At 53.6% G+C, this 19,217-nt stretch overlaps 2 protein-coding genes across 2 annotated transcripts in view; one reads left to right on the plus strand and one right to left on the minus strand.

Annotated features, from left to right (window-relative positions):
* CSPG4 (chondroitin sulfate proteoglycan 4) overlaps positions 1–2,661 on the minus strand; it is a 51,076-nt gene extending 48,415 nt beyond the window's left edge. The window contains exon 1 of the mRNA XM_077317574.1: positions 2,365–2,661. Within this exon, the coding sequence (XP_077173689.1) occupies positions 2,365–2,461 (97 nt within the window). The 5' untranslated portion in view covers positions 2,462–2,661. The remainder of the gene's footprint in view (positions 1–2,364) is intronic.
* An 8,168-nt stretch (positions 2,662–10,829) lies between these two features.
* On the plus strand, positions 10,830–19,011 carry CIMAP1C (ciliary microtubule associated protein 1C). Its single transcript, XM_077317573.1, has 5 exons — positions 10,830–11,010; positions 11,611–11,787; positions 12,231–12,341; positions 14,822–14,935; positions 18,252–19,011. Exons 1-5 carry the CDS (start codon positions 10,845–10,847, stop codon positions 18,734–18,736), a joined length of 1,053 nt encoding a protein of 350 aa, XP_077173688.1. The 5' UTR covers positions 10,830–10,844; the 3' UTR covers positions 18,737–19,011.
* Positions 19,012–19,217: the final 206 nt, after the last annotated feature.

A 19,217-nucleotide genomic window follows, 5' to 3' on the forward strand; every position in this document is an offset into this window, starting at 1 on the left:
GGATGGGGAGAAGAAAACTCAGTACCAGACGCTCTGCCTTTTCTAATTTGGAGAACTGGGCTTGATGCCCCTCTCTTCCAGTCACAGTTCTCTCAGAGCTCCCTCCGCCTCAACCTGCCTCTCAAGGCGGGGGTTGTAGGGAGAGGAAAGGAAGGTGCATCAAATTTGGATACCGGCGAACAGGCCGCCTTGGGACGCAGGAGGCCTGCTGCAGGGCCTTGGGCCAGTCACAGTTCTCTCAGAGCTCTCTCGGCCTCACCTGCCTCTCAAGGTGGACGTTGGAATAAAGAACCTGAGCTGTGACCGCAGGGCTGAAATTGGAGAATGAGACACCGTCCCTCCCACTCCCTGTGGCTCCCTTAGCAATGCCGGGTCTCAATGTGGCAGTCACACCCGAAACCACAATGGGCAGGGCACCCATGCCATGGTCTAGACTGCAGACGTCACAACGGTGTCCTTTGCCATTGCATCCACACACCTCTGGCATTCCTGGCGGCCTCCGTCCTGCTCCATAGCATCACCCCCCACTGCTGTCAAGAGCCTCTCCCACCCCCCCGTTTCCCCTCTCTTCCGCCCCTTTCCTCAAGCCCTCCGCCCCCTTCCCTCTGCCCGTCCTCCCAGAGCTCATTTCTTTTTCTGCGCCCCTGAAAGCCCCCCTCCCCCTCCCCGAATTCTTCCCCAGTCTTGGACTTTCACCAGCCCGCTGCAAAACCCAGGTGTGACTTTCTCATCCCCAGCCAACCTGGCAGCTTCCCCTCCTCGCAGAGATGCTGGACTGCAGACGGCTTTGTTCCCTGAGCCGCTGAGCATTCCGTGACGCCGTGGCAGCTCAGCCAATCAGAGCCAGGGGCTGCGACCCCGCATGCAATGCGACGGGCAGACTTGTGGCATTCCTCCAGTTCCTTATGACTGTCCGAGAGTCACATAGAACTGCAAACTGGGACATCTGGTGAATACAGAAGAGGTTTGCAGACTGCAAATCTCCCAAGAAGTGGAGAGGAGAAGAGAGGCGGGTAGCTTCAAAATGGAAGAGTTAGCTAGCTTACACCTGAGAGCTTATATATCTTGAATGCTTGGTCTGCAAGGGGCCCCCGGAGTCAAACTTTGTCCCGCTGCTTCTGACCAACACAACAAGCCTCTTGAATTTATCTCCCCACAACAGAGACTCTGTAAGGTTGGTGAGGTGGAGAGAGCTCTGAGAGAGCTGTGACTGGCCCAAGGTCACCCAGTTGACTGCAGGTGGAGGAGGAATCAAGCCTGGTTCTCCAGATTGGAGGCCGCCACTCTTAATCATGACACCAAGCCGGCTCTGGATAAGGAGCACTATTTGAAGAGGCATTCCCTCTCACCAAAAAGAGGCATCCCATTCAAGGAGAAAAGACTTCTGCCCACTTGGAGTGATGTAGCGCCCCCCACTGTCCAGGCACACTGAGCTACTTGCGCCAACATTTAGCAGGTCAGCAAGACAACGATGCCTTGCCAGGAGCCAAAATCATTAGCAGGTATCTGCTCCACCTTTTGGTTTCTTCTATATGGTTGTGAGGTTTGGGAACGTGGTCCTGAGACAGCCCCCACTGTCACCCACAGGTGTCTGCTATGGAGCCACCTCGGAAAGCCACCTGGGTGTGCAGTGGTGACCCAATGGATGCTTGCCAGGGGAGGACATTTTTAGGTGAAAGTCTAGCACAGACGCCTCCAACATTCATCAAAAGCTAGAATTGCACTGGGACAATTCTGCTCGGCATGGCCACGCTGCATCCCACCCGTGGAACTGCCCCGTAAGGTTGCTTGACACAGTGCCTATTTCTATGGACCAAGAAAAAGACATCTGCATCAGGACCCAGCCCATCCAGAGCAGACCTTCCAAAGAAGCAATACTTGTAAGCTACTTGTGTTTTCTACCAATCCGTGCCTCCGTCCGAGTCCCCCAAGCATGGCTCCAGGCTGGGTCTCACCTGCCCTCCAGCATCTCAGAAGCTTTGACTGACATCTGTCAACGCATGAGCTTTCTTAACCCATGGCCACAGGAAGCCGGCAGGCAGATAAAGGTCTTTCCTATTCACGTGCTAACCTGGTCCTTTTAGCTGGAGATGCTGGGGGTTGAACCGGGGACCTTCTGCATCCCACCGAGACGCAGCCTCTTCACATCTCCCGAAGCCCCTTTCTTCCCCTCACTCTGGACAACCGGCTGAGCGGAAACCTCTCCGTTCTCTCCACAGAAGCCCACGCCGTCCTTCCCACGCCCGTCCACGCCCGGCCCATGCTTCTCCTTGGCAAAGATCTCCAGATGTTTCCCTCTCCCTTCCTCCGCACGAAAGAAATGGGGAAAAGCTTCCAGAGGTAAAGAGAAGGGAGAAGACTTACCCCCGGACTCTGGGTTGGCGTGGGACGGCAGGACGCCCAGAAGACTCCACAAGAGTAGCCGGAGAGCCGACGGGCTGAACCGAGACCTGGACCCCATGGCGTTGCCTAGTGTGGGCCAGCGGCTCTGATCATTCCCCGGGCACCGAGGCCGAAGCCAGCAAGGGAGGCGGGAGCTGCAGACAGAGGCGATCTGTTTCCAATTGAGGGTTCGGCTACTACTATATTTAATAAAACTTTGCTGCCCAGGGAGGGGCGGGCCGGCTTTCCCCACCAGTCACAAACCGGGCCGGGTTAAAACAAGCCTCTCTCAGATTACAAGCCTTCTTAAAGGGCAAGGCCCCCCCTTCCACCCCATCCTTCTCCTCTTTTGAAATACGTTGCACAGTCCCGCTCCTTCTCTTCCCCCGCCCGCCCTGTCATAACTGTTTTGGGCCCTGGCCAGGTCTCTGAGGCGCTAGCTTCACTGTATACTTTCTTCCTTCCTTCCTTCCCCAACCTCTCTTTCTTTCTTTCTTTCTTTCTTTCTTTCTTTCTTTCTTTCTTTCTTTCTTTCTTTCTTTCTTTCTTTCTTTCTTTCTTTCTTTCTTTCTTTCTTTCTTCTTCTTCCTTCCTTCCTTCCTTCCTTCCTTCCTTCCTTCCTTCCTTCCTTCCCTGAGTCCTGTTCTCCTCCCTCCCTCCCTCCCTCCCTCCCTCCCTCCCTCCCTCCCTCCCTCCCTCCCTCCCTCCATTCATTCATTCATTCATTCATTCATTCATTCATTCATTCATTCATTCATTCATTCATTCATTCATTCATTCATTCATTCATTCATTCCTCTCTCTAGGGAAGAGTACAGTGCAAAGGTAAAACAACTCAAAACACTGCTATATTGAACACATGCTTGGTCTACCGGGGTCACTATTATCTACTCAGACCATCAATGGCTCTTTGAGGTTAGAGGTCCTTCCCATCCCCTCCTGCCTGGTCCTTTTAACTGGAGATGCTGGGGACCTTCTGCCTGCCAAGCAGAAGTTCTGCCCCTGAACCACGTCTTCTAGCTGCCTTCTGCTTTGTCAGACCATGAGCCTATCAAGTTCTGTGTTGACTTCTCTGGCCGGTAGCAGCTCTCCTGGCCTCAGGCAGAAGTCTTCTACATTTCCTGCCAGCTGATTCTTCTAACTGGAGACACCAGAAATGGAACCCAAGGAATTATGGAAGGCTTTCATGGTCAGAGCCAACGGGTTGTTGTGTTTTTCGGGGGCTGTGGGGCCAAGGCCTGGTCATTTTAGTCCCTGATGTTTCATCAGGAACTGTGGCTGGCATCTTCAGAGGCAAGCCACGGCAAACATCAGCTTGGGCAGCAGAACCTTTCCTATTAATCCCGTGAACCAGATTCTCGGTGGAACCTGCCTTTTGCCGACCTCTGTTTACCTGGCATCTTCTGGAAGTCCAACCTTGCTTGTTTTGCTTCCTGCCAGAACGGAACCCTCCAACTCCTCCTTTGCCGTTTGCAACGCCTCTCAGTTTAGCAGCGATGGCAAATTTAATTAATGTGTTCCTGGCTTCCAGATCGTTAACAAAGACATTCAGATAAATCTGGCACACGCCTGGTTCTCGTAGACTTTTATGACCGCGTCCCAGTGGCTCAGTAAATTCATTACCTCATTCCATTAGGACGGTGGGGCATATTTTCATCCCGGCTTGCTGATTTGGACGGATTCAATTTTGCAAAATAGTCTCGTTCCGGCTTTTCGGGTGGATTTATTTACGGCTCGACCCGTGAGGGTTCTGTCTTGTTTCTCAATTTGCCATTCTTTGATTTTTTGTTTTGTTGGGGTGGGGTTTCTTTTGATAAAGAGCAGGCATCCAGAAATTAATATTTGAACCATTGGCTCAAGAATATAAGGCCAATCCATTGAAAGGCTACTGACCAACCAGGGCAGTGATAGAGCTAATGGGGTGTTATTGAGAGGGCTTAAATCTGCAAGAGAGTTGAGCACCTGGCTGCCAGATCTGGTTTGGGAGATACCTGGAGATTTAGAGGTAGACCTGGGAGAGGGCTGGACTTGGATTGGGGAGTGGACACGAGGAGTCTAAAGCTACTTTGTATAGAAAGAGGAGAGAGAGAATCCTTACAGTCTAACTGTCTAACTGTTGTTCTCTCTGTTCTGGAGGTGAGCAGGGAGGAAGTGTACTCTAAGGAGCAGGAAGTCTCCAGGGGAGCCAATCAGGACACAGGAAGAAAAACAGCAGGAAGAGTAGGATATTCTCCTCATGCTTTTGTACTCTTGGAGCTCAGGGCATAACAGTAGCCCCTCTGGCAGACTTCTGGTGGGCTCCTACATGGTACAGATTGTTGGACTGGATGGACTATTGGCCTGATCTGACATGGTTTCCGGTCAAAAGCCCCACTAACCTCACCCACTTTTTAAAAACAATTCACAGCGACCAGGAAAGAAACAATTCACAGGGACCCCTGGGTGCCGCGCTGGAGACCTGCAGCCCAAAGGGCTCAATTGGCACCCCTGACAATCTTGATTTTCGTCAAGGGCTCTGCAGGAGAACCGAAAGGCCGGAACTGCAGGGACAGAGCGAAGTCAGATGCCGGCTCTGATAGTCTTTGAGGGAGTTAAAAATACATCTTCATTAGCCCGGGGCACCTGCTGACTTTTCAAGCGCTGGCTCACAGTTGTTAATCGGACGGCGCGAACAAAGCGGACCACGGCACAGAGGACGGACCGTGTTAATCCCCTCCTTAATTAACTTTCCTTATCAAGCCTCTTTGTTATTAGAATTCTCCGAGTCCCCTGTGTCAGCTCCTATCAGGCCGGAATTGGGCATAGCGTTTGACGCAGGGCTGCCCTGCAAGCAGCCTGTCCTCCTCCTCCTCCTCCCTCCCTGCCTCGTAACATCCAGCAATTAAGAACTAGCCATGCAAGAGCCCCTGGACAAGCTCCCTTATGGTCAAAAGCTTCTGAGCAACAGGAGCAGTTCTTGTGAGATCTGTAGCGTGCATGGTTCAACAGAATATGAAGCATATCATACAGAGGTACCATTAGCAGATTTAGATGAGGGACTTTTTCGAGCAATCTCCTTCCGCATCCCGATTGGCCCAGACGGAATGAACGAAGAGCAACGGTCGGTTAAGCCGTTAGGACTATCTCTCTCCTCTCTGTTTACAGAGTTGTTTCTCTTACATAGTCTTTAAGCAGCCGGTGGCAGCTGCAAGGTGGATTGCAAAGGCCTGATCTGACCGAACAGCCTTCCCAAAAAACTGTTGATTATTAAATTCTGCCGGCCACGAGCGGCTGCCGACCTGCTCCAGCATTCCAGGCAGAGACAGATTGCAGCTACCGACCAATTCAGCAGCGAGCAACACACGGCTGGACCTCGCTGAGTCACTCCTTAGTCATGCCTAGCAAGTTCCTTCTGCTGTGACCAGCAGCTCTCTCTCTCTCTCTCCTTTTATGAGAGAAACAGCTGGAAGCGCCTCTGGGGAGTCAAGCAAAATGACAGGATCCAGCGGCTGGGAGGCCCCCCTGCCCCAACCCTTTGAAGGGTCAGTTTTCAAAGGAGTCTCGTGGTGATGCATGGCTGAATCCTCGGATGGACAAACTCCAGAGGACGGCTGCTCAGACTCACGCGGATGAATGCCCCCGCTTCATGATAGCCACCTAACTGGCAGGGGATACATCTTTCGAGGCTGTCGGGATGCACGTTCTCCCGAGAGCCAGCACGGTTAGGAGTGGCAGATTGTAATCTGCAGAACCAGGGTTGATTCCCCGTTCCTCCTCCGTGTGAAGCCTGCTTGGGCCAGTCCCAGTTCTCCTAGAACTCTCAGACCCACCTGTCTCACAAGGTGCCTGTCATGGGAGGAGGGAGGGAAGGAGACTGCCAGCTGCTTTAAGATTCCTTCAGTTAGACAAAAGTGGGATACAAGCTCTTCTTCTCCTTCTCCTTCTCCTTCTCCTTCTCCTTCTCCTTCTCCTTCTCCTTCTCCTTCTCCTTCTCCTTCTCCTTCTCCTCCTCCTCCTCCTCCTCCTCCTCCTCCTCCTCCTCCTCCTCCTCCTCCTCCTCCTCCTCCTCCTTATTCTGTGGTAGAGCCTCTGTTTTGCATGCAGCCGGTCCCAGGTTCAATCCCCAACACCTCCAATTTTTAAAAATGTCTGTCCAGAGAATTGCTGCCAGAGGAATCTTCTTGGTGCTTGGGGGGCCACAGTGGGAGGGGCTTCCGGAGTTCTGGCCCTGCCGGTGGACCTCCTGATGGCCCCTCGGTTTGGGCCACTGTGTGTTGGACGGGATGGTCCATTGGCCTGATCCAACATGGCTTCTCTGTTGTTCTTACGACTGAGACGGTTTGCACGATCAGCCTCCGCCTGCATATCCCCCTCTTCCTCCTCCCACGTAAAATGAAATTCGTCTCCTTTAGAGCGCAGAGATTCAGCACCCTTCCATCACATGATTCCCCCAAGCCCCTGATTAATCTCGTGTTGTAACAAAGCGGTCTCTATCCATCAAGAGGAAGGCTGCCTCTGCAACCGTTTACGAGACCAAATGGATCCTGGCGGTTCTCTCCAGAACTGGAGCCAATCGATTGCTGCATGTCAGGTTCAGACTTGGAGCCGTTCCAGGGACGGTCATCCCTTCCGCAGAATCTATCCCTCTGTCCTTCCGGCTGTCGGCCTGCCTCGTTTTTATCTGCCTCTTCCTCCCGGGAGCCTTGTTCTCACCTCCTGGGTTTAAACCTCACACCAACCTCACACCGTGCTGGCAGGGGCTCATGGTAATTGAAGTCCATGGACATCTGGAGAGCTACAGTTTGGCCACCCGTGCTATAGAGTTTATTCGTCATTTATTGTACAGGTGCTCAAAGGCTGGCCTGCACCATCCTACGTTAGCCAGATCCAGGTTGGGAAACTCCTGGAAATTTGGAGACGCAGCTTGGGGAGGATAAGGCCATGGAGTCCCCCCACCCAATTATCCCTTTTCTCCAGGGGAGCTGATCCCTACAGTCTGGAGAGGAGCTGTCATTCCAGGGGGTCCCCAGGCCCCGCCTGAAGGCTGGCACCCCTACACCAGCTGGATGGGGGGGGGTGGGCACAGTTCAGGTTGGGCTAGTATCACTCCCTAGAGGGGCTGCCCCCCAATGAATTTAGGGGCAGGGTCTTGCGAAACAGAAATCAAAGCACACTCAGCGTTGAACCAGGGAAGGCTGTGCTTCCTTTCTGAGCCATCCCTCCGTTCTCAGGCTGCCCCGAGGAGAAGCCGCTGAGGCCGTTTTGTTTGCTCAGTGAAGCTGTGGGTTTGTTTGTCTTTCCAGCCCAACATCTGGATCGATGTGGGGGGGGGAGAGAGTCAACTGGAGCCTTTTCCTGTTTGAATGAAAGCGATTCATTTGAGGCCTTCCAAGGGAACCGCCCTGCAAAAAGATGCTGGGAGGAGGGGGGTGGATGGGTGGCGGGACAGCCTCCAGCCTCTTTGCCCGGCAGACCGGTTGCTGAGTTTACTTTGCTCCCTCCCCCTCTTCAGGACTCACACCCTGTAGAGGCTGTATAAATCTAGGGTCGCCAACCTCCAGGTGGGGACTGGAGGTCTAACGCCATTACGACGGATTTCCTGAGATCGGTTCTCCTGAAGAAAATGGAGACCAGCTCCCTGGAAAAAACTGTACTCCGCTCCTGGATCCAACCCCCCCCTCCCCAGGCCTCATCTCTCCCCCAATCTCCAGATATTCCTCCACCCAGACATCCTAGGGAAGCCCCTTTTGCACCATGGGGGAGGTTTAGCAGCCTAGAAATAGTGGTTTTTTTAAAAAAAAATTACACCATTTGGATAAACTCTGCTTCCTTCCAGCTATCTGGGGTGCACCTCTGTCAGAAACTTGGGATGCCAGCCTCCAGGCGGGACCTGGGGATCATCCAGAATGGCAGCTCCTCTCCAGACGACAGAGATCAGTTCCCCTGGAGGAAAGGGATGCTTTGGAGGGGGGATTATAGGGTCTTGTACCTTGCTGAAAGAGATGCTAGCCCTGGGGATCCCCTGGAATTACAGCTCCTCTCCAGGCTAGTCCCGTGCTGTAGGAGGAAAAAGAAAATGCATGTATTTATGTCACGTATCTACCCCCAAGTGCCTTTTATGGCCATCTAGGGGAAGACTCTGGCCTGACGTAAATAGTTGGCCCCGAAAATAGTTGGTTTGCGGCAGCCAAAAGACTGTGAGGCCTGGAGAAGTGTCTAAAAGTGGACATTTGGCTTGGCAGCTGGACTGTTCCTGCCCAGATGGGTTGGCTCAGCTTTGGTCTTGTGTTTCTCCAGCGGGAAAAGGGTGGCAGAAGGACAGGGTGGCAAGCCCTGCCCTGGCAGTCTTTTGGGGTGGTAACTGAGGGGGATTGGTACCATAGAGAGTGGGGAAATTCCTAGAGTGGCATGGGGATGGGTACCATAGAGAGTGGGGGAATTCCTAGAGTGGCATGGGGGATTGGTACCATGGAGAGTGGGGAAATTCCTAGAGTGGCATGGGGATGGGTACCATAGAGAGTGGGGAAATTCCTAGAGTGGCATGGAGGATGTGTTATTACTTTCCATTGCCGATGGGAGGGTTGCCATCGCTGGTAGAGAAATCCCTAGAGATTTTGGGGGTGGAGCTGGGAGTGGGAGGGATTTGGGCCAGGGAGAGACTCCTCAGTGGAGTCTAATGCTATGGAATACACCTTCCTAAGCAGCCATTTTCTCAAGGGGATCTGGCCTCTTTAGTCTAGAGATGATTCCTAGACTAGATTCCAGGGGATCCCCAGGTCCCACCTGGGGACTGGCACCCTTAGCTGATGAAAGTGATGTCACTTCCAGGGGACTCTCTAGGACCCCGATCTTTGTGGCTTTTACCATAGAGATTAAGAGAAGTTTGTCAGGAATCAGCATGGATACGTAGTGGGAGGTATGGGCTTGGTGTGGGAATCACAATAGGGTTTCCAGCTCCAGTTTGGGAAACACCTGGAGTGTTGGGTGAGGCCTGAGGAGAGCGGGGCTTGGGGTGACATGCAGTCATCTGGGTGACCTTGGGCCCATCACAGTTCTCTCAGAGCTCTCTCAGCCGCACCTGCCTCCCAGGGTGTCTGTTGTGGGGAGAGGAAGGGAAGGCGATTGTCAGCTATCTGAGACTCTTTCGGGAAGTGAAAAGCAGCTCTTTTTCTCCTATGGGGTTAGCTGTGACTGCAGGGCAAGGTTGCCAGCTCTCCAAGCTGCTCCCGGCTGGGGTCAACCGCAGGGGCCTTCCCCACAGCTGACCCAGACCTTGGGCCGTGTGCCGCCGACCTCCATCCCACAGACCTTCGGGAGACAGTGAAAGACGTTCGGTTTTAGAGGGCCTGTTAAATTTTAATTCCTCCTCCGGTTTTAAATTATGGATCAGCAATTTGGTTGCGATCTTTTGTCTCTGCCGTTTCACGCCGGCAATTACGCCGTCCTGGGACTGGCCACCTTGGGAAGTTCTTGAGCTCGAGAGGCAGCCTATAAATCACCCAAATAAAATGATGCCGGAGACCAGGCCCTTTGGAGCTGGTTGGCACCGGGATGAGAGGCAGGTTTGTCTGCTCTGGGCTGGTGATTTTGGGGTGGAGCCTGGGAAGGGTGTGGCTTGGGGAGGGAATTGAGTCAGCATGGGATGCCCCAGACTCCTCTAAGGGGTTACCAAGTTCCAGGTGATGACTGGAGACCTCCTGGGATTACAAGTGATCATCAGGCGACAGTCTGCAAGCTATTCTGTCCACCTGGCTAAAATGGCCACATTATAAGGTGGTATTAGACCCCATTGAAGTCCCTCCCCTCCTCAAAGTTTGTCCTCCTCAGGCTCCACTCTCCCAAAACTCCAGATATTTCCCAAATTGGATGTGGTGAGCCAAACTCCACTCTCCAAAGCTGCTGTTTTCTGATCACTCCTGTTTCTCTCTTTGTCCTCTCCCTCTCTCCACATGGCCTTCCAAGGAGACACCTGTCTCTGCAGCTGCCGGGGGCCCTCTCCCCTCAATCTCCACAAGGCCTTCCAGGTAGTCTCCGGCAGTCTTCTGTACAGCCAGTGTTCTCCTCCTTCTCCCCGCATAATGCTGGCCATCGGCGATAGGGAAAAACATGCTTCTCTCTCTCCTTTCAGCTGTAGCCTGGGCTGGATCTCCTGGAATGAATGCCGGTGTGCCTCTTTTGCAATATCCTTCTCGGGAGATCTATTTCCTGCACTCCGGATCGCGCATCTATGACCGGGCACAACTCTGCTCAGTTCATCAAACATCCTGACGAGGATGCCAGAGTGTCTGCTTTCTGCAGCAGCTGTTTTTTCCAGGGGGACGGATCCCCGTGGTCCTGAGATCAAGCAGAACAGCAAGAGATCCCCGGGCGGTTTGCTCTTCTTGGAGGCAGAGAACCGACGCTGACCTGGCAAGAAAGACCTTTCATTATATTCTCTCCACAACCATGGCGATCGGGAAATAAACACTGGTTTCTCCTAACCGATGGGCCCGGTTGTCTTGGCAACCCCGGAGCCAACGGGAAGCTGGGAAGCCGTGGACATTCCAGGAAAGGAAAGCATCTCGAAGGACGGATCTGGGGAGGATCTGGGTGGCCGGCTTGAAATTTGGATCCGCTTCTCCTGGAGCCGGCTGTGCAGGAAAGAGGCCGGTGAGGGAGGCAAATGAGCCCCATTGGAATAGGCAAGGAGGGGAAATGAGCCAGCCCCTAGGGTTGCCAGCTTCCAGGTCGGGGCTGGAGCTCTTCTGGAAGGGCGGCTGATCTCCAGAGGACAGAGGTAGCTTTCCTGGAGAACATGGCTGATTTGGAGGGTGGACCCCTCTGAAGACCTTGTCCTCCCCAGACTCCATCTCCAAATCTCCTGCCAGTTGCCACGTTCCTCCTGGTCTCTGGTGTGGGATGGGGAGTAGGGTCACCAAATCCAGATTGGGAAACTTCTGGAGATTTGGGGAAGGAGGTTCGGGAGGAGAGTGGGGCGAAATGCCCTGGGGATCACCCTCCAAGGCGTCCCTGTTCTTCATCATCCTTTTCACCCAGGGGCCAACCAGTCCCTCTGGAGGGCCAAGAACATCAGATGAGCCCTGCTGGGTCAGACCATGGATCCATCCAGTCCAGCATCCCATCTCACACATCAGCCAACTACTTCCTCTGGAGGGCCAATCTTGCCTTCTGGTACTGGGGTTCTGAGGTTGACTGCCTCTGGGAGGGGAGGTTCTTGGCTTCAACATGTTTCATCTAATATATCTCCAGGGTTTCCGGTGGCCACGAGGGCAGCAACTTCCTGCAACAAAGCTGGGTTTACTCAAATGGCAGCTGCCAAACAGAAAGGCCATAAGATCCCTGTGTACGGCCGCATTCTCCCAAAACTTCCATCCACTGCACCTCCAAGCAGCAGGCAATACGCATCCATCAGTGCAAAATATAAAGGTGAGTTGGATCCTGGTGGGATGGGTGAAAAAGATCCCACAAATAAGACAATATCCCAGGATGTCACAGACGTGATATTGATAGGTACGTTGTGGACCTGTACCCATTGTGGCAGGGTGTATCTCCCCCTAAGTCAGGGGGTCCTCGACATTTGGAATTTTGAGGGCGGATGGTGAGCGGCACCCCAAAATGGCTGTCCGAGGAGGTGGAGCCCAAACCAAAATGGCTTCTGCAGGAGGCGGGGCTGAACGGAACACCTTCCTCCTCAGGCCTCTTCATTTTCAGCCAATAACAAGCCCTCCCTTACAAAGGCCCCACCCACTTTCTGAAAAGGGGGACGCTGGCACACTCCATAGTGCCCAGGGGCACCACGTTGGGGAACCTTGCTCTACACCAGTCCAAATTGTTTTCATTTCATGGTGGTTCTTCTGCTTCCCTTTCAGGGCCTGGGCCTGGGAAATACAGCCGTCAGCCTTGTACCGGCATTAGAGGCCATGATTTCACGAAGTATGCTGAGCCGGCCTTCACAATGCGTGTGAAATCCTCGGAAAGATGTAAGGGGGAGAAGGGAGGATGGGCCATGCGGCTGTTCCTGGGCTGGGAGCGGAGATTTGTGGTATCCTGGCTTTGACAGCAGGCATGGATGGGCAGTCCTTAGCAGGTTAATAAAGCAGGAGTCGAGGTACACCCAGGCCTCACCCTGTCTCCTCCAGTGTAAGGCCACACCTGTGATCTGTGGCTCAGGGGCAGAGCCTCTGCTTGGCAGGCAGAAGGTCCCAGGTTCAATCCCCCGGCATCTCCAGTTAAAGGACCAGGCAGGAGGGGATGGGAGAGGCCTTGATCTGGGACCCTGGCTCAGGGGCAGAGCCTCTGCTTGGCAGGCAGAAGGTCCCCGGTTCAATCCCCGGCATCTCCAGTTAAAGGACCAGGCAGGAAGGGATGGGGAAGGCCTTGATCTGGGACCCTGGCTCAGGGGCAGAGCCTCTGCTTGGCAGGCAGAAGGTCCCCGGTTCAATCCCCGGCATCTCCAGTTAAAAGACCAGGTAGGAGGGGATGGGGAAGGCCTTGATCTGGGACCCCTGGAGAGCAGCTGTCCATCAGAGTAGACAATACTCACCTTGATGGACCAAGGGTCTTACTCAGCACAGCACAGCTTCATGTGCGTTCATTTAGAAAAGAATAGGCAGCACCACAAGTTCCCAGAAGCACCAGTGGCCTCGTAGACGTTCCAGCTCCATCAGCATAGAAACACACGCTCCCCCTCAAAGTGAACACGAGACTTAAAAGCTACGGAGCAAGAGTCATCTTGATGCCCAGCGAATCCCTTTGAAGGGACATCAAACCACTGCAAGTCGGACGATGCTGACCCACAGAACCAATTCCAACGCCGCTGCCAAAGAAGTCCGTGAACCGGGAATGCCCCACGCAGCATCCCTTCTTTGAAGGAGACACGTCTTTGAAAGACCTGCTTCTCTGGAAGACGGGCCGCCGCCGACATTCCACGCGGGGCGTTAACGAGAGAAGCGTGGAAACTATTCTTTGAAGTTTTCTGGGCTGTCGATCGGCCGCTGGAATCGAGAACGAAGGAGAGCATTGGATAAAGGCAGAATGGAGGGGGGGGGCAGGGGATGGTTGAAGATGGCTCTGGGATCTTTTGAAGGCCGATCATGTGCCTTATGGATTCTAAAGCTCCTGACAGATCTGGGCGATAATCCAAAGCTGGGTGCAGATAGGGACTCTCTTTCATGGTGGTTGTGGCTGGGGGCTGTGATGGATGAAGCTTTTGACTGGAAGATGCTCCAGGGCACGGTAATGTTCGTTGCCACAAGAATATCTGAGATGCCACTTGGAGTTGGTGGAGTGGAGTAATAGGGCCTGTAGGACCAAGCAAGCCCATTCCACCACAAGGGGATTCGAACCTAGAATCATAGAATCATAGAGTTGGAAGGGGCCATACAGGCCATCTAGTCATAGAATCCTAGAATCATAGAGTTGGAAGGGGCCATACAGGCCATCTAGTCATAGAATCCTAGAATCATAGAGTTGGAAGGGGCCATGCAGGCCATCTAGTCCAGCCCCCTGCTCAACGCAGGATTAGCCCTAGCATCCTAAAGCATCCAAGAAAAGTGTGCATCCAACCTTTGCTTGAAGACTTCCAGAGAGGGGGAGCCTGGATCTCTGAGTTTGTAGCCCAATGGCCTACGCTCCGTGACACACTTGTTTCCTTCTGCCTTGGTCAGCTGCCCTTGAAGGGACGCCAGTGATAACTCAGCCTCGACTTCCTGTTACTGAGACTTCTTTCTTGCGCTCAGACGCTTCCTGGATGCTGGGTTCCAGTCACGCGGGTCTCGAAGATAAGCCCCTATCTGTCTCCTCCTCGGGCTTATCTCCAGAAGGTCTCAATCACGTTCAAGTTGCTAGCTTTGATAAGGGGCATGGCACAACTCCGAAACCACTCTCGTGATCCTCGGACCACGGGCCGACCCCCTTGCTTGCCGCTTCGACATCCGGAGTGCTTGTACTTTCTCGATTATGGGCTGTGTCGTGAAAAATTGGCAGACAATGCTTTTCTCTTGTGCTTTGCCATGAGGGACACTCCGTATGGAGCGTTGGGAGAGTTTATTCAAGTGAGTGGAGCACCAAGCTAAAATAGTTTTATGATCATAGAATCATAGAATCATAGAGTCATTATGACGGGGGCACAAATGTTGTGAGTAGAAGAGGAGACAGAGAGAGTGTTCTAACTGCTGTTCTGCTTTCCTACTTCCTGTTCTGGAGGCAAGCAGGGAGGAAGTGGGCTCTGAGCAGCAGGAAGCTGCCAACTCAGGGCACAGTAGGAGGTGATTTGAAAAAAAATCCCAGGGCATTCGTATTCTAACTATGCTAAATATACCTCTTCTCCCGTGCCCCGTGGAGGATATTCGCCAGATGTCGTTACAATTGGGCACGGGGAAGGCAATGGTGGAAAGAAGGGTGCAGAACATGACTAATCCCTCTGCCGCTCAACGGGCCTCTTTTTCTTTTCTTTTACAAGTGATCTCTGTCGTGGAGAGTCCCGGTCCCTGTTATTACGTAGACCCGAGCGTTTCCCACTTAGGGATATGGAGACCTGTCTCGTACCGCATGGCGAAAGAGTCCAAGAGCACAAGTAAGTACAAGACGGAGGGAGTGATTGTTGTCAACAATGTGTTGGTCAGGATTATTTTAGGTGGAAGACACGGATCATAAGCTGGAAATTAGCTGGTCTCCCCGATCTGGAAGGGCAGTGGCTCAAGGGCAGAGCGTCTGTTTGGCGTGCAGAAGGCTCTAAGTTCAATCCCCAGTAGCTCCAGCTGAAAAAACCAGGTGATTTGAAGGACCTTGAACTACTGACCTTGATGGACCAACGTTCAGTACTACAGGGACGGGCGGTGGTTCAATAATAGCACATCCGCTTGGCATGCAGAAGGGCCTTTTCGGCCCTGGCCCCCTGGCCTGATGCTCTGCCAATTGAGAGCAAGGCCCTTCAGGACCTTAGACAGCTCCGCTGGGACTGCAAGAGGAGAGGCCTGTGGTTGAGGCCTGAAATGACATTTAATGGCCTCCCTTCCAGAATCCACCAAACTAAACTTAAATCAAAGTGTTTCTTGAATGACCCCCCCTTCCCCCCCAATTAGTAGAGTTTGGGCAGTAATGTTTATCCTTTTAAGATTCTTAAAACCTTATTTAACATCTACACATTTCTATTTTGCATTGGGACTTTTATATATGTAATATTATTTCTGCTGGAATCCGCCCTGAGTCTTTGGAGAGAGGGGGGAAAAGGAAGACAAACATAAATAAGTAAATGAATAGATGGCCGCAGCTTTAGAAGAGGAAGCGAACGTTTCGTGGAGGAGAGGTCTAAGAGTAGCTGCTAGCCATGGTGGCTAAAGGGAACCTCCATATCCAGAGGCAGTCAACCCTTGAATTGCTAGGCCAACGACAGGGCAGGATCTCAGCATGTCTGCCCTGGAACTGACTGGCCCCTGTGTGAGGCAGGAGGCTGGACTAGATGGACCCCTGGTCTGATCCAGCAGGACTCTTCTGAGGTTCTTAGGAAGACCTCAACCTCCCTGCCCTGTTGTTGGCCCTCCAAGGGAACTCATTGGGCACTGTGTGAGGCAGGAGGCTGGACTAGATGGACCCCTGGTCTGATCCAGCAGGGCTCTTCTTCAGCTCTTAAGTTCTTAAGATAGTTTTGTGTGTCCACATATGTCACCGAGTCCTTCAGATCACCTCCAAAATTCACTGGATCCTTCCAGCACAGAGTGATCTCACCACCAGACGCATACACAAACACAATGGCACCCTAGAGACCGCCCTAGCACCTGGACTGAGCTTCAAATCAAGGGCCGAGGTTGAGCTAAATTCAGAAGGAGGGCCGAGAAGAGCCAACGTCTTTTCGGCCCATCCTCCTGGAAGGCCTCAGTTTCCCCAAGTGAAGGGACCCTGTGCCACTGACGACGCGCCCGCTGGAACGAACAGGCTGTAAAGCCACTGAAATAACATCAGGGAAAACAAGGGGGGTTATGCAGCTTTAAAGCCATAATCTAGTAAAATGCCTCAGAGGCGAGCAAGGGAATTAATGCTAAGAGACGGCGAATTACCCATTAAGATCTCATTCGGGGCTTTAATGGCAGCAGCGCTAACTGAACGAGAGAGGTACTCGATTTAGAAAAGGAGGCTGGGTGGGAATCAGAGAGGGCAGATTAGAGCGGGACGGCCTCGGTCTCGCAGAGAGGACATGGACAGAGGCAACCCCAATTCTGGGGTTATGCGGCGGTGGGGTATACCTGACGCCCGTCCATGCAAGTTGAACTGGTAGCCTGATCCAAATTTCGTCTAGGCCACCCTAGCCAGGGATTTTGGTCTTTTTGGGGTGGGCGTAATCTGGGCAGGGAATTGGGGTCACTGTGGGTGGGCAGGTAGTTGTGAATTTCCTGCACCGTGCAGGGATTTGGACTAGATGACCCTGAAGGTCCCTTCCAACTCTAGGATTCTATGGGTCAGACTGAACGATTCCCCTGTTCGGAGCAAGGGGACACCCCCTAAGAGGCCCTAACCTCTTCAAGTCTGCAGGCGCCTTTGAAATTCTGACACAGTGTGGCGGGCACAGACCCAAAATGGCTGCCCCCAGAGGCAGAGCCCGCCACAAAATGGCCGCCACGCAGTAGAGAGCTTTGTGTTGCTGGCAAGGCGACATTTTAAGAAACCTGCCCGGCCAATCGAGTCTCTAACGGCCAACCAGAAGCACGCACTAGGCCCAAGCTCTGCCTGCTTTGATGGCCTTCAAGAAAGGGGTCAGTGGGTGCCAAGTTATGGTGCCAAAATATGCAACATTGTCTTCACAGGACCACGGCCGGTCAAGAAAGCCGTGATCTGCAGAGAAACCAGGTTCTCGGCCTTTTGGCTACGATCGCGTGGAGAAAGCCATGTCAGAGGGAAGGGAGAAAAACCACGTTGCCCCTTCACCAAGGGCCAAATACCAACGGGGCCCCTTGTACAGTTGCTTCTAACCATCGAGGGCCATGCATAGGACGTCGCTTGACCTCCTACGAGGAGGACCGGCACTCTCTGCTGAGAATACATTGTCCAAAACTCTCCTTTTCCCCAGCGGCTTCTGTTTGCCGTGACCCAGAGAGGAGAAGCCGGCGGCATTGTTAGGAGAACCAAACTGTTCCTCGGGAGGAAGCAGGGCTCCGCGGGGGAAGCGGTAATGAGGCATGAAGACCTCGCCGCTCAGGGAGCCGGGTGCAAAGTGGGAGCGGTTCTTTAGACGGGGAGGGCGGGCGGAGAAACCCACACATTTGCAAGCAGCTTTCGGTAGGAAAAGGGGCGGGACAACCTGCCGGACTTGCGGCATGGAGGTAACTGTGACTTCTGAAGATGCCTGCCCGGTTGGGATGCCAGCCTCCAGGTGGGACCTGGAGATCACCGGGAATTACAGCTCATTCCCAGACTTCTCCCTGCAGAGGGTGATTACACTGTGGAATCTGCTGCCAGAGGATGTAGTGATGGCCACGGGATTAGACACCCGGAAAGGGGGATTAGATCGATTCATGGAGGGGAAATCTACCAGGGTGACTGGGGAGAACCTCCATATTCAGAGGCAGTCAACCTCTGAAAATCCACAGCCTGGAGGCCACATTTGGCCTTTAGACCTCCAGAGGGACTGGTGGGCCAGTGGGTGAGACGGGGTGCTGGACTGGGTGGACCGCCGTTCTTACGTAGCAGTTCTGCTGGAGAAAAGGGATGCTTCAGAAGGTGGACTCTGCAGTATTGTGCTACAGAGAGGTCCCTGGCCTCCCCAGGCCCCATCCCCAAATCTCCAGGAATCTCCCAATTTGGATCTGGCGACCCCTGCCTGTGGCTAGAATCTACCGGGCGGGTGGAAGGAGCAGCAAGGGCTAAATCCCCATTCTCTGTCTGTCCTCGACTTGCAGGTGCGATACCGACCCCAGCCCCAAACGAGTACTACGTCGAGAAAATACACCCTCCGGAAGAGCCGAACGCCCCGGCGTACACTATAGGCCTACGCACACAGTACTGGGAGAGCAGCCCATACCCCGCTCCTAACAAATACACCCTGCCGAAGACCCTGGGCCCCAAGCTGCCCGTCAAAGAATCCGCCCCCTGCCTCTCCATGGCTACCAGCGCCTCCGTGTGGGGCTACGCCACCGACCGGGTCAAGGGGCCCGGCCCGGCGGCTCACACCTTGCCCCATCCCGATTTCTACCTGCACTGCCAACCGGCCTACAGCTTGTCCCAGCGGCTCCAGGTGTCCAGCAAGGAGCAGACGCCGGGGCCCCCGGACTACAACGCCGAGCTGGTCACCTTACACAAGCCCAGGGCCCCGCGCTTCAGCCTGGGGGTCCGCCACTCTGAATACTCCCACGGCACGCCTCCGGTGTGCCTGATCAAGGACTGAGTGCGTGGCGTGGCCGGGGAGGCCTTGTTTCACCGGGACACCAGCCGCCGGAGACAGGGGCCTCGTGCCGAATGCGTTACCCACTTGGAAGAGGCTCGTCCCCTTAGCCAGGGTGGGGTCTCTGCCAAGAAAGGGTTCCTGCGTAAGTCATCGGATCTTGGCTCGGAAGATTCCCTTCGGACTGCCGGGTCAGGACTCTGATTGCGCTCCCGGCCTGAGTCTCTGTCCTTCTTTGCCTTTCTGATGTACCCTTATAATATATATATATTTATACTAAGGAATTATTTCGGCCCTTGGTGCTGGGAATGGCTTCAGAATCGACAGAACCCCAATATGGGCCTTTCCGGGATGGTCTGCCACACCGTTGCGCTAAACGACAAAGGTGTTTGCGTTACTGGATGCTATTTGTTGCCAGCCTGATTCCGAGGGAAGAGAGACAGGGATGGGGATTTTATACAGCAAATCCCTTTCCATTGGAGAG

This window comes from Paroedura picta, chromosome 18 (assembly GCF_049243985.1).
Source record: "Paroedura picta isolate Pp20150507F chromosome 18, Ppicta_v3.0, whole genome shotgun sequence".
Taxonomy (NCBI): Eukaryota; Metazoa; Chordata; class Lepidosauria; order Squamata; family Gekkonidae; genus Paroedura; species Paroedura picta.

Excerpts from the sequence above, each read along its gene's own strand:
- CIMAP1C (XM_077317573.1), top strand. The coding sequence starts at position 10,845 with ATGGGCCCGGTTGTCTTGGCAACCCCGGAGCCAACGGGAAGCTGGGAA. Across the intron at positions 11,011-11,610 it reads GCTGTGCAGGAAAGAGGCCG|GGTTTCCGGTGGCCACGAGG; the intron begins GTGAGGGAGGCA and ends ATATATCTCCAG. Across the intron at positions 14,936-18,251 it reads GAAAGAGTCCAAGAGCACAA|GTGCGATACCGACCCCAGCC; the intron begins GTAAGTACAAGA and ends CTCGACTTGCAG.